Consider the following 19,551-nt stretch of genomic DNA (forward strand, 5'->3'; position numbering starts at 1 on the left):
ATGTACCCCCTGGACCTAGTGTCCTCCCCTGAATAGGGCACTTAATTAGCTCCATGACAATTATTTGTTAGCAACTTTGTGTCCTCTCTGGGCTGAATTCCCTGAGAGCAGCAGTTGGGTAGCCTTTGTCTCTGTGTCCCCAGTACTGGGCACAGCACCTTACAGGTGGTTGTCACTCAATGTGAATTGCACTGTTACCCACACCCCCACTGTCAACACTCCTACTTCAGGGGGGTAAGGAGTGCTCCATCTTCCAGAATTATTTCTTTCTCCATCCCTTCTCATCCTTGCTCTCACAAAAATTCTGATTATCAGCTCTGGGTTAGGTAAACTACACTCATACTCAAGAGTGAACGTCACGTATTTAATTTCAAATGAGGAGATAAAGTATTACCATTTGCAAAAAAAGAAGACACTTATTAACTAAAGTAAAGTAATAGGTAGGTGGCGGCATAGGAGGACTCTGAACTCACCTCCTCTCACGGACACAACAAATTTACAACTACCTTTGGAACAATTACCTCTGAGACTGAACTGGAAACTGGATAAAAAGAATCCCCACAAGGGACAACACTGACAGAGGTGGAAGAGGCAGAAATACCTTTCTGCTAAGCCAAATCACACTCTAGCTGCACTGCTTCATAGCTGGGAGCATTCTTAAGGTTTGAAGCTTTTCCTGGAGGAGTGGAGGATTTGAGCAGGAAACCTATGCCACAATAAGCAGCCTTTGAATTCAGCACAACTGAGATGAGTGCCATAATATCTGGCTTTGCTGGATATTAAAATCAATGGGGAATATCCCCAGAAAAGCTATGGAACATAAAAGAAAAAAAAGCCTGCTCTTAAAGGACCCATGCATAGACTTACCCATTCCAGAAGCCAACACAAAATCACCAGAAAGAAAGAAAGATGCATAGACCTTTGGTAAAAGAGACTCAGTTGATAGGCTCTGGGTGCATCTCAGAGAGGCAGGAGGTGGTTGGGCCCACCTCCTTAGGGACTGAGACACTGGCAGCAGCCATATTGTGACCTAGTACAGGCGTGCTGACAGACACTGGCAGACGCCATTAGATTTCTTCCCCTGGTCTGTTAGCGCAGTGGTTTGCCCTGCCCACCAGAGCAATGATTTAATGCAGCTCAGCTAAGGCAGGCAGCCCACCCTAGGGACTGGCCCCGCCCACCAGTAAGCCCTTGGGGAACCTGTAGGCCTGCATTGGTAGGGTCTGCTGGGCCTTCTGCAGCAGGGCAAGTGGGTCCACCTTGGCGGGGTGGGGTGTGCACACTGAGCAGGACTGCGTTGACGCAGTGTGTGGGCTTGTGGGCAGTGGGGCTTGTCAGCTGCAGTAGACTTGTGCCACTGGCCTTCTCAAACAGCCACACAGGGGATCTGCCCCAACTTCTGGTGCCTTAAACAATGATTGTGTGCTGCCATGCCTGGGGCCAGCCCCATCCAGCTGTTCTCCTGAGAGAGCTGACAAAAGCCTCCAGGCTAGAGGCCTACAACAATTGTGAGTCCCTGAGCCTAGAAACCAGCCATGCTGGGTGCCTGACTCACTTAACAGCAAAGCAACAGCAGCTAGGTACTATTAGACCTTGAAGCCAGCTGTGTTGGGGCTTACCCTGCCCAATAAAGTGACTAAAGTGAATGTAGCAGCCACATGCAGCTGAGCTTTACAACCAGCCAGCCCAGGGTTCAGCTTAGCTTACCCATGCACCCACAGTAAGAGCAACCCTGCCACAACAGAAGGTCCCACATAGCCCACATGGGGGACACACCTGGAACATTTGGAACTAGTGACGAGAGCGAAGCACAATGCTGGGCCTCATAAGGCATCTCTTACATAAGGTCACATCTCCAAGATTGGGAGACCTAGCTGATCTACCTAATACATAGATATAAGCACAGAGAAGTAGACAAAATGAGGACACAAAGGAATATATTCCAAATAAGGGAACAGGACAAATGCTCATAAAAAGAACTAAACAAAATAGAGATAAACAATGTACCTTACAAAGAGTACAAACTAATAATCATAAGGATGCGCACTGATTTTGGGAGAAGAATAGATGAACACAATGAGAACTTCAACAAAGAATTGGGAAATATGAAAAAGACCAGTAAGAAGTGAAGAATACAATATTGGAAATGAAAAATTCACTAAACGAAATAAACAGCAGAGTAGATGACACAGAAGAACGGATCAGGGACCTGAATGAAAGACTAGAGGAAATCATCCAAACTGAACAGGAAAAAGAATTAAGAACAAGGACAGTCTAAAGGACCTCTAGGACAACATCAAGCATACTAACATCCATATTATAGGTGTCCCAGAAGGAGAAGAGAGAGACAAAGGGGCAGAGAACCTATTTGAAGAAATAATAGCTGAAAACTTCCCTAACCTAAAAAGAAAAAAGCAGACATTCAGGTTCAGGAAGTACAGAGAGAACCAAACAAGATGAACCCAAAAAGGCACACACCGAGACCTGCTATAATTAAAATGGCAAGAATTAAAGCTAAAGAGAGAAATCTAAAAGCTGCAAGAGAAAGTGACACGTTACATACAAGGAAACCCCATAAAGTTATCAGTAGAAACCTTACAGGATAGAAGTGAGTACTGTGACATACTCAAAGTGCTGCAAGGGGAAAACCTACAGCCAAGAATACTCTACCTGGCATGTTTATCATTCAGAATGGAAAGAGAGAGAAGGAGTTTTCCAGACAAGCAAAAACTAAAGGAGTTTATCACCAATAAACCAGCCTTATAAGAAATGTTAAAAGGACTTATTTAAATGGAAAAGAAAAGACCACAAATAGGAATAAAAAGTTACCAAAGAAAAAAAATCACTGATAAAAGCAAATATACAGTAAAGGTAGCTGATCAACCACCTATAAAGCTTATATGAAGGTCAAAAAACAAAAGCATTATCATATTTCCATGATAAGAAGCTAAAGGATAGACACACAAAAAAGAGGTTAAATTTGATATTAAAAACAAAATGTAGGGGGAAGGGAGTAAAAGTCTAGGGCTTTTAGTAAGAGGTCAAACTTAAAAGACCATCAACTTAACATAGATTGTTATTTACATAGGTTGTTTTATATGAACCTCATGGTACTCACAAACCAGAAACCCATAATAAATACACAAAAGGTTAAGAGAAAGAAACCCAAACATAATACTAAAGAAAGCCATGAAATTACAAGGGAAGAGAGCAAGAGAAGAAGAAAGGAACAGAGAAGAGCCACTCAAAGACTGAGAAAAAAAGTAACAAAATGGCAATAAGAACATTCTTATCAATAGCTTCTTTAATTGTCAATGGTCTAAATGCTCCAATCGAAAGACATAGGGTGGCTGAATGGATAAAAACACAAGACCCATATATATGTTGCATACAAGAGACATTTCTGACCTAAAGGCGCTCACAAACTGAAAGTGAAGGGATAGAAAAGACACTCCATGAAAATGGCAAAGAAAAGAAAGCTGGAGTAGCAATACTTATAGCAGATGACATAGACTTTAAAACAAGAACTTAACAAGAGACAAAGAAGGGCACTACATAATGAGAAAGGGAACAATTGAACAAGAAGATGTAACACTTCTAAACATCTGTGCACCCAACACAGGAGCACCTTAATATATAAAGCAATTATTAACAGACATAAGGGAGAAATAGACAGTAACACAATAATAGTAAGGAAATTTAACTCTCCATTTACATCAATGGATAGATCATCCAAACAGAAGCTCAATAAGGAAACACTGGCCTTAAATGACACATTAGACCAGATGGACTTAGTAGATATATATAGAACATTCCATGCAAAACCCACAGAATACACATTCTTTTCAAATGTATCTGGAACATTCTCCAGGATAGATCACATATTAGGCCACAAAACAAGTCTCAATAAATTTACAAAGACTGAAATAATATCAAGCATCTTTTCTGATCACAATGGTATAAAACTAGAAATCAATTACAAGAAGAAAGCTGGAAAAGTCATAAATATGTGGAGATTAAATAAAATGCTACTGAACAATGATTGGCTCAATGAAGAAGTAAAAGGAAGAATCAAAACATACCTGGAGACAAATGAAAATGAAAACACAAGAAGCCAAAATGTATGGGATATAGCAAAAGTGGTACTAAGAGGGAAGTTTACAGCAATACAGGCCTATGTCAACAAACAAGAAAAGTCTCAAACGATTTACAAGTGCACCTAGTGGAACTACAAAATGAAGAACAAACAATGCCCAAAATCAGTAGACAGAAGGAAATAATAAAAATCAGAGCAGAAATAAATGAAATAAAGACTAAAATAGCAATAGAAAAAAATCAGTGAAACTAAGAGCTGGTTCTTGGAAAAGATAAACAAAACTGACAAACCTTTAGCTAGACTCACCAAGAAAAAAAGAGAGAAAGCTCAAATAAAATCAGAAATGAAAGAGAAGTAATTACAAAGGACATCTCAGAAATACAAAGGATTATAAGAGAATACTATGAAAAGCTATTCACCAACAAATTGAATAATCTAGAAGAAATGGATAAATTCTTAGAATAAGACAACCTTCCAAAACTGAATTAAGAAGAAATAGAGAATCTGAATAGACCATTCACCAGTAAGGAGATTGAAACAGTAATCAAAAACCTCCCAAAAAACAAGAGTCAGGATCAGACTGCTTCCCTAGTGATTTCAATCATTCATTCAAAGAAGACTTAATACCCATCCTTCTCAAACTCTTCCAAAAAATTGGAGAGGAAGCTTCCTAACTCATTCTATGAGGCCACCATTACCCTGATATCAAAACCAGACAAGGACAACACACAAAAAAGAAAATTACAGGCCAGTATTACTCATGAACACAGATGTAAAAATCCTCAATAAAATACTAGGAAATCGAATATAACAACACATTAAAAAGATCATACACCATGATCAGAGATCAAGTGGGATTTATTCCAGGGATGCAGGGATGGTTTAAGATCTGCAAATCAATCAATGTGATACACCACATCAATAAAACGAAGAATAAATGTCACAAATAAATAAATAAAGAATATGGTCATCTCAATAGATGCAGAGAAAGCACTAGACAAGGTACAGCATCTATTTATGATAAAAAGTCTGAATAAAATGGGTATAGAAGGAAAGTAACTCAACATAATAAAGCCCATATATGATGAACCCACAGCTCATATCATACTCAATGGTAAAAATCTGAAAACTATCCCTTGAAGAACAGGAACCGGACAAGGAAGCCCACTTTCATCACTCTTATTTAACATAGTATTGGCAGTCCTAACCAGAACAATCAGGCAAGAAGAAGGAATAAAAGGGACCCAAATTGGAAAGGAAGAAGTAAAACTGTCACTATTTGCAGATGACATGATTTTATACAGAAAATCCTAAAGAATCCACCAAAAAACTATTAGAAATAATAAAAGAATCCTGTGAAGTCACAGGATACAAAATCAACATAAAAAAATCAGTTGCATTTCTATACACTAACAATGAAGTAGCAGAAAGAGAAATTAAGAATACAATTCCATCGTAAAGTGAAATAAGCCAGTTAGAGAAGGATAATCTCTGTATGACTCCACTCATATGAGGAATTTAAAAATGTGGACAAAGAGAACAGATTAGTGGCTACCAGGGGAAAGGTGGGGTGGGGGATGGGCACAAGGGGTGAAATGGTGCACCTACAACACGAATGACAAACATTAATGTACAACTGAAATCACACAAGATTGTAACCTATCATTAACTCAATAAAAAAATAAAAAATAAAAAAAAATAAAAGAGACCCCACAGAGCTCCCTCACCCCTCCCACCATTGGAGGACGTCTCTAGAAGTCTGCAACCCAGAAGAGAGCCCTCATTCAACCATGCTGGTACCCTGACCTCAAATTCCAGTCTCCAGAACTATGAGAAATAAACGTCTGCTGTTCAGAAACCAAAAAAAAAAAAAAGAATACAATCTACAATCCCATCTAAAATCGCAACAAAAAGAATAAAATAGGTAGGAATAAATTCAACCAAAGAGGTGAAAGACTTGTACACTGAAAACTATAAAACATTGTTGAGGTGCCAGCCCTGTGGGCGAGTGGTTGAGTTCGCCTGCTCTGTTTCGGCAGCCCAGGGTTTCGCCGAATCAGATCCTGGGCACGACATGGCACCGCTCATGGGGTCATGTTGGGGTGGCATCCCACATGCTGCAGCTGGAGGGACCCACAACTAGCATATGCAACTATGTACTGGGGTGTTTTGGGCAGAAGAAAGAAAAATAAAAAAAAATAAAGTCTTAAAAAAAAGTATATATTATAGACATACTGAAAAAAACATTGTTGAAAGAAATTGAAGAAAACACAAAAAAATGGAAAGATAGTCCATGTCCATGGATTCTATGAATTAACATGGTTAAAATGTCCATACTTCCCAAAGCAATCTATAGATTCAACATAATCCCTACCAATGTCCCAGTGACATTTTCACAGAAATAGAATAAAGAATCCTAAAATTTATGTGGAACAACAAAAAGTGCAGAATAGCTAAAGGAATCCTGAGAAAAAAGAACAAAGCTAGAGGTATCACACTCCTTGATTTCAAAAAGTACTACAAAGATACAGTAATCAAAACAGCGTGGTATTGGCACAAAAACAGACACAGATCAATGGTACAGAATCAAGGGCCCAGAAGTAAACCCCCACACCTATGGACAGCTAATTTTCAACAAAGGAGCTGATAACATACAATGGAGAAAGGAAACTCTCTTCAATAAATGGTGCTGGGAAAACTGGACAGCCACATGCAAAAGAATGAAAGTAGACCATTATCTTACACCATACACAAAAATTAACTCAAAATAGATTAAAGACTTTAATGTAAGAGATGAAACCATAATGTAAGAGTTGAAAACTTCTAGAAGAAAACACAGGCAGTATGCTCTTCAACATCAGTCTTAGCAGCATCTTTTTGAATACCATGTCTCACCACGCAAGAGAAACAAAAGAAAAAATAAACAAATGGGGCTACATAAAACTAAAAAGCTTCTGGACAGCAAAGGAAACCATCAACAAAACAAAAAGATAACCTTATAATTGGGAGAAGATATTTGCCAACCACATATCTGATAAGGGGTTAATATCCAAAATATATAAAGAACTCTTACATTTCAAGAACAAAGAAACAAACGACCAATAAAAAAATGGGCAAAAGATCTGAACAGACATTTTTCCAAAGAAGATATGGAGATGGCCAATAAGCATATGAAAAAATGTTCAACATCACTAATTATCAGGGAAATGCAAATCAAAACTACAATGAGATATCACCTCACACCCATCAGAATGGCTATAATTAACAGGACAAGAAATAACAAGTGTTGGAGAGGACCTGGAGAAAAGGGAACCCTCATACGCTCCTGGTGGGAATGCAAACTGGTGCAGCCACTATGGAAAATAGTATGGAGAATCCTCAAAAAATTAAGAATAGAACTACCATGTGATCCAGCTATTCCACTTCTGCGTATTTATTCGAAGAACATGAAAACATAAATGCACAAAGATATATGCACCCCTATGTTCATTGCGGCGTTATTCACAATAGCTGAGACTTGGAAACAACCTAAGTGCCCATAAATGGATGAATGGATAAAGAAGATGTGGTTTATACATGCAACGGAATACTACTCAGCTATTAAAAAAAAGATGAAATCTTGCCATTTGTGATAACATGGATGGAACTTGCTTGAGGGTATTATGCTAAGCGAAATGTCAGACGGAGAAAGTCAAATACCGTGATTTTACTCATAAGTCGAAGATAAAAGCAACAGCAAACAAATTCATCGATACAAAGATCAGATTGGTGATTATCAGAGGGGAAGGGGGTAGGGAGGAGGGCAAAAAGTGCAATAGGGCACATGTATATGGTGATGGATGGTAACCAGTCTTTGGGTAGTGAACATGATGTAGTTTACACAGAAATAGAAATATGATAATGTTCACCTAAAATTTATAAGATGTTATAAACCAATGTTACCTCAATAAAAAATACATAAAATAAAAATCAATTAGAAAATCATGAAATAAGACAAAGTGAAAACATAGAGAAATTGAGAGAGAAAGCCATTTGGGGACACAGGATGGGGTGGGGTGGGGAGAACCCCAGTTCCAGAATGTAGGCTCCTCTTTGAGTGTCCCTCTGCACTGTGGCACATGGCACTCTCTGGACCTGGCAGCTTTGTTTGTTCTTTCACTTGTGAATCCACGGAGTCCCAAAATGTACTCTCTTTCAATCCCAACAAGCCTTCACGGCTGTAGTGGATAGAGTGGCTCCAATGGGAGGATGGATCCAATATATACAGAAACAGGTATTCTAAGTATGGGTCATGTGTAAATACACAAAACCAATTGTAGGAATTTCCCTGCATGGATCAAAGTCCTGTTTTTAGAGACAGGCCCACACTGGAGTTGTGAAGCCCTTCTTCTGCTTGTGAATGGCTTGGTCGTGAACACGCAAAATGAGACTCCTCCAGCTATTATCGACCTTGGAAAGGGTGTTAGTGCTAGGGGTGTTCATATCTTAGAGATGCCTGGTTGTTCCGAGGAAGGGTCTGGTCACAGCTTTGGAAAAAGGCTTTACCCAGTTCACCTGGAGGATCTTGTGCTGTGCTGTTCCAAACAAGTGTTAAAGACGTTTTTCAATCTCTTAAGTGACTAGTGCTAGTAAATTTCATTATAAGCTTTAATCTAACACTTATTTCTGGGCCATAGGAATTCTTTCTTTTTCTTTTTTTTAAAGATTGGCACCTGAGCTAACATCTGTTGCCAATCTCTCTTTTTTTTCTTCTTCTTCTTCTTATCCCCAAAGCCCCCTGTACATAGTTGTATATTCTAGTTGTAGGTCCTTCTAGCGGTGCTGTGTGGGATGCCACCTCAGCATGGCCAGATGAGCGGTGCCATGTCCGTGCCGAGGATCTGAACCGGTGAAACCCTGGGCTGCCAAAGCAGAGCAATGAACTTAACTACTCGGCCACGGGGTTGGCCCCGGGAATTATTTCTTATAGAGTGATTTTGTTTGTTGTTGCTATAATGTTATCCATTTAATTGAACTTGACTTGAACTGGGTATGAACCAAAATTAAGTCATGAAGAAAAACCAATTTTTTAAACTATGAAGAAGAAATAAGGATGAATTTTTAATAAGCATGAGGCAACCATGTGAATGGTTTGGGTCAGCCTCAAAATGCCTCTTACCTTGGCAACTATTGACATGAATAATGTTTTTCTAATATTTTCTAAAACTCTTTATCCTAAAAGAGAGAACAATCCTTTTTCACTTCTTTAGTTCTGGTTTTTTTACTCTTTGTTTCTTAAGCCCTTCTAATTATTTTTTTCTTCTTTAAAAAGAGGAAATTATGATTTGTCCAAGTTCAAGTGAACACAAATGCATTATAAAACAGGCATTTTCTTCCCCACTACTCCCCAGCCTCTAAACAATATTTTGTTATCTTTTGGAATGCTGTGGGAGTATTTAGCTTTCCTTAGTAACTTCTGGGTTAGGTAGGCCCAGTTAGAGAAACATCTGATGTTAATCTGGAGGCTTTATGCCCCAGTAAAGTAGAACAGCCACCTACACAGAAAGGCCCTTTGTAGCAGTGGACCTAAGACAATAGGAGCATTGAGAGACAAAGAGGACACCAGCAGTACTAGCTACTGCTAAGAAATTCTTGTTTTATGAGATACTTAGTATTATAAATGCTAAAAGAGACCTGATGACATTTTTTAAAATGCAACTTATTTTGAACGCCATTGAATTTTCCTATTTTTAAAGAAATGTTTAACTACTTTTGAAAACTTACAGATTTTCTGATTTGAGAAAGCTTTAAAGTCTCTACCTTCATAAACCCAGTCAGTTATTCCATTATATATTACATTTTCTTTCCCATTCCACGTGATCCTCTGACTTGACGAATTTGGTTCATTTTTAACATAAATATCACTGTTCCAAACATATGCCTAGGAAGATTGAAAAAATATTGATAAATAATAACATCTTTACTATATTTTGTTTAGAGTTTTAAAAAACATTCCTAATTTACTTTATCCTAAAAAAAAATTGGTATGCAAGGGTAATGAGTACCTTAGGTTATTCAATTTGAGAGAGAGAGTCATTTATTCCCTTCCCCTCACATTCTTAAATTAGAAGTATACCAGGTATAATCCTCTAAATACTCCTAACATATTAAAAAGAAGCAGCTCACAACCACCACTAATTGGATGCTAAAGTGTATGAGAAGCCCTACAAGACTGGCCAATTCTCTGGGACGGTATGTGCTTGTGCATTTCTTTCTGGGGGAGTTGAGTAGAGGCAATACAGTTGCACCCCGGACAAGTTCAACTACACATAAACAGTCCATCTTCCTGTTTAGATTCTTTTGGACTTCGGACATTCTCCTAGCACTATAAAACATGAAGATATATCTATAGTGACACAGAGAGGGTCACAGAACTAACTGAAAGCAGATACTCCTCTTAAAAAAACTAAGTACAACAGAAATTAGAATTTAAGAGTTTAATGAGCATTTTCCCAGTAAATAAAACATTCTCTAATGGTAGTTCAGAAACGTTGAGGAATTGTATTTACTGTGGTAGGCTAATAAAATATTATTTTAGGCAATAACACTATATTTGATAGTGAAGTACTGGCTTCCTAAGTGTCTACTCTATATCCGGGTTAGTAGCTTCTGCATATGAAAGATATAAGTCATTATTTTTCTGACAACAGGAAAGACTCACTAACCAATTTATGACCCTCTGGTGACCATGTGATCCACTGTGTCTTGTTTGGAATTCTCTCTTCTGTAATCAGCTGCCTGGAAAAAAGATACAAGGAAACATTACCAAATGAATAAACCACAGTGGGATTGCTTTCTTGAAAAAATTATTATTACACTAGAAAAGCATAATAGATTTTATGAGGAAGTAACTGACCTTTTATTTAAGTCATAAATGTCATATGAGGCAGTGTAGGAATGTCTCCATTGCTATAAAAGAAAGCAGACATTTCAGCCTTTTGTGATCCTTGATAGTTTGGCTACTTGCTATAGGAGCTCAAGATGAGAGATAAAGTAATGTATCATTGTATAATTCTCAAATTTTATCATATCTTATAATTCCCTATCTAGATTCCTGGAAGTTTGGAATTAGAAAGTATCTTAAAGACCATCTGGTATAGACTCCTCTGGACTTCATCTACACCACAGCTCTGGCATCACCTCTGCCAAGCAGCTTCCCCAGGACCACAATGGGCCAAGTGCCGCTTCCTATTCCTAGCACTTACCACAGTATGCTAAGTTCACCTGTTCAAACAAATGCAAATTTTCACTTTTCAACCATCTTATTGGCAAAATATTTAAAAGATCTATAATGCTATTGCTGGTGGTGATGTGGAGAAATGTTTACTTTCTTACATTGATCATGAAAATATAAAGTGTTATAGATTTTTTAAAAGCCACTTGGCACTCAATATACATTAAAATCAAAATACATATGCCATCGATATTTTAAACAACCCTCTTAAGAAGCTATCAAATGAAAAGCAAACCAAATCCAAAGAAATTAGAAGAAAAGACATAATAAAAGTAAAAGCAGTAATCAAATAGAAAGTACACAATAGAGACAAATCAAAGCTGAAAACTTATTCTTCAAGACTAATAAAATTGCTAACATAGTAAGAGTGAGGAAAAAAAGTATGAATGACCAATATCAGAAATGACAAATGGGATACCACAACAGACTCTACAGACATTAAAAGTTTATAAGACCCTATTATAAACATTTTTGCCAATACATTTTAAAAGTTAGAAAAAAGGACAAATTCCTTGACAAACAAGTTATCAAAAGTGAGACAAGGAAAGACCGGAAATTTGAATAGTCTACACCTAATAAACAAATTGAATCCATCAATAAAAACCTTTGCACAAAGAAAACTCCAAACCCAAATAACTTTACCAGCAAGCTCCTTGCTATTTATCCAAGTGAGTTGAAAACTTATACCCACATGAAAACCTACACAGAAATTTTTATGGCAGCTTTAGGAGCAATGGCCCAAACTTGGAAGCAACCAAAAAGTCTTTCAATAGGTGAATGGATTAACAAACCATGGGCCATCCAGGCACTGGGATATTATTCAGTGATAAAAAGAAGTGAGCTATCACATCACAAAAAGTCATGGAGGAATCTTAAAACGCATACTGCTAAGTGAAAGAAGGCAATCTGAAAAGGCTACATACTGCATGGTTCCAACCATATGACGTTATGGAAGTGACAAAATTATGGAAATAGTAAAATGATCAGCGGTTGCAAGGGGTTGGGGGGAGAGAGGGATGAATAAGTGGAGCACAGGGGATTTTCAGCCAGTAAAAATATTCAGTATGATACTGTAATGATAGTTACATGCCATTATACATTTGCCAAAACTCATAGAATGTACACAGCAAAGAGTGAACCCTAACGTAAACTACCGACTTTAGTAAATAATAATGTATGAATATCGGATCATTGTAAGAAATGCAACACACTAATGCAAAATGTTACTAAAGGGGGAAAGTGCGGTGGAGGCAGTGGGCAGTGAGGAGTAGATGGGAACTTTCTGTATTTTCTGCTTATTTTCTGTAAATCTAAAGCTGCTGTAAATAATAAAGTCTATTAACTTAAAAATAAATAAATTAAAGCTATATCAGATGACTTGGAAAAAGTTCCACATGGTATCATTGAGTGAGAAATATAATTTATAGAAAAATATGGAAAACATGATTCTATTTTTATAAAATAAGCATAACTAAAAAGAATCTCTATCTTCATAGAATTATATAGATAAAGAGAAAACACAAAATATGAAGAGATATACGCTAGATTCTTTTTTTTTTTTTTAAAGATTGGCACCTGAGCTAACAACTGTTGCCAATCTACTTTGTTTTTCACCTTCTGCTTTTTCTCCCCAAATCCCCCCAGTACATAGTTGTATATTTTAGTTGTGGGTCCTTCTAGTTGTGTCATGTGGGACCACCACCTCAACGTGGCCTGATGAGTGGTGCCATGTCCGCATCCAGGATCCAAACCAGTGAAACCCTGGGCCGCTGCAGCGGAGTGCATGAACTTACCACTCGGCCACGGGGCCGGCCCCAGTGCTAGATTCTTAACATGGGATACATGGGGAAAAGGCAGAGAGATGAGGAGGAAGGAGGTAAGCAAAAAAAAAAAAGGAAAAAAAATGAAGATAAAAATACATATATACTTATACGGATTAACATTTACCAAAAATTATGTTTATATGTTAATGCCTATATAAAGATATTTTAAAAGAAATTACTTGTTTATTTGTCTGTCTTCCCTATTATACTCCTAGAGGTAAGAAATTGTCTTACTCATCTTTAAATAGCTGGAGTCTGGTCTAGCACAAGCCACATAGTATGTGTTCAAGAAATAAACCAAACTAAAATAAAAAGCAGATTTTACATACGAGGATAAAACAGAGGAAATGGGTAGCCCAAGGACTCCTGGCTGTATAATGGAAGAGCTGAGACACAAGCCAGGGTTCCTAACCTTGAAGACTATTTCCCACTTATCATTTATCACCCTCCTATCTTCTCTTGTCAACAAATATTTATTAAGTCCCCACTTTTTGCAAGTCACACATTCCATTTTGAATCCTAGATTATTTTGAACAATCCATGCTTGTTTCTGGGAAACCTCTGAGTATAATACTTGCTAGAGCCAAAAGGTGCAGTACAGGTTAAAAATTTTAAGAGGTTTAAGAAAGTTTGAGATCATTGCAGAATGACAGATCCATCATGAGTTGTAAAAGGATACCCAAGATGTTTGGTACATTCACTCCATGTTTTGAAACAGACCATCAGTCTATTTGGGTTATAAACATTGGCAGCTATCCTCTCTCAGCCATTCCTGGATAAGACAGGCTCCCTCTTCTTGAGGAGCTCATAGTTGAATGGGGGACATGAGCAAGTAAATACAAGAAAAGAGTCACAAGAGATATCATGGAGAGGGGTGGGGAGAGGCAGAAATAATATATTAGGCTTCGGGTGGGAAAGAGGCGCATGGAAAAAGTGATTCATGGACTGAATTTCAGTGGGAGAAGACAGTCATGCAGGAAAGGGGAAAAAAAAGCATCATAGCAGAGAGAAGTTGAAACACAAAGATGGGAAAGATCACGTTTAAGAGCACAAGCTGTGGAGTCTTCTAACCTGGATTCAAGTCTTGCTATAGAATGAATATTTGTTTCCCCTCCAAATTTATGTGTTGAAATCCTAATCCTTAGTGTGATGCTATGTGGAGGTGGGGCCTTTGGGAGGTGACTACGTCATGAGTGTGGAGCCCTCGTGAATGGGATCAGTACCCTTATAAAAGAAACTCCAGAGAGATTCTTTGCCCCTTCTACCATGTGAGGACACAGGGAGAAGAGAGCCAACTATGATCCAGGAAGTGGGATCTCACCAGACACTGAATATGCTGGCACCTTGATCTTGGACTTCTCAGCTTCCAGAACTGTGAGAAGTAAATTTCTGTTGTCAAGCCGCACAGCCTGTGGTCTTTTGTTATAGCAGCCTGAATGGACTAAGACAAGTCTCCGCTGTGTAGTATCAGGCAATTCCTTTCTAAGCTTCAATTTTCTCTTTAGAAAAATGGGGATAATGACAGCAAAAACCTCAGGTGCGTGGGAATGCATGTGAAGTGCTTAGCAGGGCTCCTGTAACACTGTCAACATGTATAGGTGATGCAACTATTATTATCTCTAGAGCATTGGGCAATAAGCGGAGAGCATCGGAGAACATCTGTACCAAGTTGTCTGGTACTTATTTATTTATGTTTTCACTCACTCACTTATTTTCTTGTAGCCACAACTTAGAAGTAATAATTAATCTTTCTGTATGCACTAACTCAGTCATGGAGAAGCCATGGCGTAGGATCTAAGGAACACTGCACAGTAGACCTCCGAGGAAACGGAAGATAACTACTTTGTTCTGGATATGTTTCTTGAGAGTTGATTAGTCAACATTTATGCTGTACAGAAAATTCTACTGGATACTCTGGGAAGTAAAATAGAAGATATATTCTCTACTTTCAAAAATCTTATAATTCATGATTTGCAATAAAATGTATGAAGAAAGTAAAATAAGCTAATGTGATAAAGAGTGAATGGTCCAGTGTGGGGGAACAGAATGGCAGGGAGTAATGTTAGATAAAGGGATCCAAGACAGCCTGGACCTGTGCTACTAAAAAGGGAGAGCCATATGATGATGAGGGGAAGAAGGTTCTAGGAGGAAGCACTAGCAAATGCTTTGGCCCTTAGATGGGAATGAAAGTGATGCTTGAGAAAAATAAAGAGGTGTGAACTTAAAAGTTCTTAACTGTTGATCATTTACTTACCTGGGAGCCCTTAGATCTACCTGTGCCTAGGCCCCACCCATAGCTAAGCTGAGTTAGTTGGTGTGGGGTAGGCTGCAGGCATCTGTATTTTAAGAACCCCCCCCCCACCAGGTGATTCTAAGGTGCAGGCTGAGTTGGGAAACCCAGGCCAAGCACGGTGAGTGCAGAGACGGTGGTAGGAGATGTGTTCAGACGGGCTCACTGGGGTCCAGTCACACAGGCTTCTGAGGATGCTGAGTTGAGAGTTGGTGTTTTACTCTGGGGGTGATGGGAAGCCACTAATCATGATCATAATGTAATCTAATTTAGGTTTTAAAAGGGGCACTGTGGATACCGTCTGAAAAGCATAGACAGCGGGATAAAGGGGACAGAGTGAAAACAGTAAAAGCAGTTAAAACTCCAGCGACACAACAAATACAAGTTACCAGTAATGGTTGTCCAGCTAAGGTCTACCAGTGAAAAGCATCCATTAGTCCACATCATATGGCTCTGTGTATTTTGCTTTCAATGCAGAATATCTCTACCAATTTTTAATCTTTCCTACATGTCTCAAAACTTCCTATACTCAACAACTGTTGTCAAATCCATCAGGAACCCAAAAATTGCAGTTAAAGTTACTGGCGATTTGCAGTCATTCTAAACACGAAGAGGATATGCAATTAGGCTGCAACCTTTACTGAATGTGTAAGAATTTGATGTTGGGCTGGGTGACTGGAGGAGGCTGAGTGCTCTCTGCAGGGCACTGATGACCAGTGCTGAGGCTCCCGCTATAGAATGGTTTGTGTATGGTAGGACCTGAAGGCTGGGAGGTGGTCTGAATCACCTTGCAGAGTCTCTTTTGGAGGATGAGAAATTTAACTTTTTTTTAAAGCTAATACTTATCAAGAGTTTTATTATATCTAAAACTGAGACAAAGGAAATAAGAGGTTCTATTACTGGATGTACAAGTCAGACATGTAGACATACTTTTAAATAGTAAGCTCTATTTTATTAACTTTTTAGTATCCATAACATATTATTACTTATACTTTTTAGTATTTAAAAACACTGAAAATGAATTTCTTTTAAAACATTTGTTGGACGTCTCTTTTATGAATGAGAATGACCATTTCTCCTTTGGGGCTGAATTAATAAGTTTTTAGTGCCTACTATTACTGAGGTGTCAACCTTAAATATTCATAGACTTGAAATCAGTTATAAAATAACATAGTCATAGGATTCTTTAAACATCACAGGAAGACAGCATTTCTTTTACCTTCACATAGTTGTACTCTAAGAGAATAAACTGTCGATCAGGAGATACTGAATAATCACTTATAGCATGCCCAAATTCATCCTGTCAATCAAGTAGAAAAAAGAACAATTGAACAATTCCATTTAACTGCCATTATTGAGCATTTACTATGTAGAAGGTACAGTTCTAGAAATGTGGTTCACGGCTTGGAAGCTCCCAGTCTAGGAGAGATGGCACATTCCCCCACACAAAGGACCATAATGCAAGGTGGGTGGTGAACAGGGCGGAAAAGCAGGGAGGGAAGGATTAATGCTAACCGAGGAAAGAAAGCTGTGAGGGTGTGAGGCTGTGTGGGATCAGGTAGAGAGAGAACTTTCTCAGGAGGGGGAACAGCATGAACAAAAACTCAGATGTGGGAAAGGGCATGCATACGTAGAGACTGTCTAAAGGTTAGGTGTAACAGGATAGGATGTATCAGATAAAGTAGAAGGTGAGAGGACAGAAAATTAGAAAAATAGCTGGGACCTAAATATAAGAAGGTGAACTATGAGCTACTTTTTGCACATGGACGTGATAGAATCTCATCTGTCTTTTATGAAGATGCTCTGGTGACACAGTGGCTGAGATAAGATGAGAAAGGTTGCATCAGCTTTGGACTTGGGCATTGCAGTGGTCTGATCTACAGAATGGAGATAGGGACAGAAGTTAGAATACTCACTATCACAAGATCAAACAAGGTCTTGAACCAGGACTATACAGTGGAAATGGAAATCTGAGAGATATTTGACATTGCAGAGGGAAAATCAATAGGGTTTGTTGAGTAGCTAAATATGGGGGATGACAGAGGGATCAAGGAGGATTCTGAGGTTTCTAGCTTAAATGACTTGGAGGAGAGCACTATTTACCAAGATTGGGAACTCAGGAAAAGGAATAGGATGCTTTCACTTTGCTAGGAGAGTGAAGGGGAGATAACTAGTTTAGCTTGACCTGAATTTAAATGCCTGTAGCCCATCCATGTGTAGAAGCCAGCAAGCTGTTGGAAACAGAGGTTTAGATCTTTGGAGAATGTTAGTGTTAAAAGTGTGTATTTGAGAAACAAGACCAGAAAGAGAGCGTGAATGCTGTGGAAGTGCATGAAATTCACTGAAGGAGAGCATGCAAAGTGAGGAGAGAGGCCAGCAAGCAAAGACAGAGCCCTGGGGAGCACTTACACTTAGGAGTATGGGCAGAGGAGGAGGAATCGTCAGAGGAGACTAAAAAGTAGCCAAGGCAGGGAGCATTCCAAGAAGGAGAGAAAGATCCACTGTGCCATATGCTGCAGAGAGAGTCCAACAGGATGAGAAACGATAGTACTCATGATTTGAAAGGTTATGAAAAAAAATCCCCAGAATTTCCTTAAAGTATGAATTAATTATGTGATTAAACATACAAATGTACTGTTCTCCAAGAAAATGGAGCTGTTTCCATATTCAGCATTGAATAGCAAGATATTATTTTCTTGTTTGTAGAGATATTCATGATCTGAAGAGAGAAAACGGCCAGATCAATATTTCAAGTTGCCATTAAACATCTTCATAAGCTAAAAATTATGCAATAAAAATTTAAGATTTAACTTCACACAAGTACTAAATAAGCATTTCTAAGTTGGAAAAACATTGACTGATAAATATTACACCAGTAGGCATTCATTTTTCCATCATTATTGTCAAGGATTCAATTCACATTTAACTTTTTATGGTACATATCAAAGAAATACTAAGGTTTTTTCTATCTTATCTCCCTTCCCACCAAGCAGAAAAAAATACTCTCCTATAGGGTTTAAAAATACAAAGATATCTTCTCAGTGCCATAAAAGTGCCCCACAACCTAACTAGAATGAACGTAAGCATAAAAACCTGTCCCCTCCCCTACAAAAAATCCTTACCTGAAACCCACTGCAAGGAGTAGTACTTCAGCCTATGAGTATTTTTTAAATAATCAGTTAAAGTGTAAGTTTGGCGACTGTCAGCTGTAGCATCATCTGTTGGTTGAAAAAAGAGCCAAATGTTCAGTAAGATGGAATAACCTAAGTTTTGCACAAAATAAACAAATGGATCTCTATAATATATACTGGTCACAAAATACAGAAATGTACTCAAAAAATGCAAAACATATTTTCAAAGAGTTTGGACTGGGTGGATAGACTAAAAATACATTTAACTGTTAAAGTGTATGTGAGTGTGTGTGTTTCACAGCACTATATTATTGAGCTTCATTATGAAGGTCCAGATCAGCAACGTCCAATCAAAATATAATGTGAGTACATTTTCTAGTAGCCATATTTAAAAAATTTTAAGGTAAAATTAACTTTAATAGCATTTTTTTCCTGCTTTTTCTCCTCCAAATCCCCCCAGTACATAGTTGTATATTTTATTTTAGTTGTGGGTCCTTCTAGTTGTGGCATGTGGGACGCTGCCTCAACATGGCCTGATGAGTGGTGCCTAACCGGCGACACCCCGGGCTGCTGAAGTGGAGTGCGCGAACTTTACCACTGGGCCACAGGGCCGGCCCCTAATAGCATATTTTATTTAGCCCAATATATCCAAAATATTATCATTTCAATGTATGATCAATATTTAAATGTTATTAATGAGATCTTTCACATTATTTCTTTTCATACTAAGTCTTTGAAATCTGGTATGTAATTTACAATGACATCATATTTCAATTTGATTAGGCACATTCACAGTCAGTAGCTACATGTGGCCTTGTGGTGGACAGCACGAGGCTAGATCATCCTTTTTGAGGCCCTGAGATCCACTTCGAAGCTCTCTCACTCCTCAAGGACCTTGAGACATGTTGATTACCCAGTTCAGGGATCTCTGTTTCTAC

At 38.3% G+C, this 19,551-nt stretch overlaps 1 protein-coding gene across 1 annotated transcript in view; it reads right to left on the bottom strand.

Moving 5' to 3' along the window:
* DPP4 (dipeptidyl peptidase 4) overlaps positions 1-19,551 on the bottom strand; it is an 87,060-nt gene that overhangs the window by 44,716 nt on the left and 22,793 nt on the right. The window contains exons 2-7 of the mRNA XM_070581403.1: positions 18,605-18,700; positions 18,110-18,201; positions 16,702-16,782; positions 10,992-11,044; positions 10,801-10,873; positions 9,896-10,016 (exon numbers count right to left, since the gene is read on the bottom strand). Coding sequence (XP_070437504.1) covers positions 9,896-10,016; positions 10,801-10,873; positions 10,992-11,044; positions 16,702-16,782; positions 18,110-18,201; positions 18,605-18,700 — 516 coding nt within the window. The remainder of the gene's footprint in view (positions 1-9,895; positions 10,017-10,800; positions 10,874-10,991; positions 11,045-16,701; positions 16,783-18,109; positions 18,202-18,604; positions 18,701-19,551) is intronic.

This window comes from Equus przewalskii, chromosome 17 (assembly GCF_037783145.1).
Source record: "Equus przewalskii isolate Varuska chromosome 17, EquPr2, whole genome shotgun sequence".
Lineage (NCBI taxonomy): Eukaryota > Metazoa > Chordata > Mammalia > Perissodactyla > Equidae > Equus > Equus przewalskii.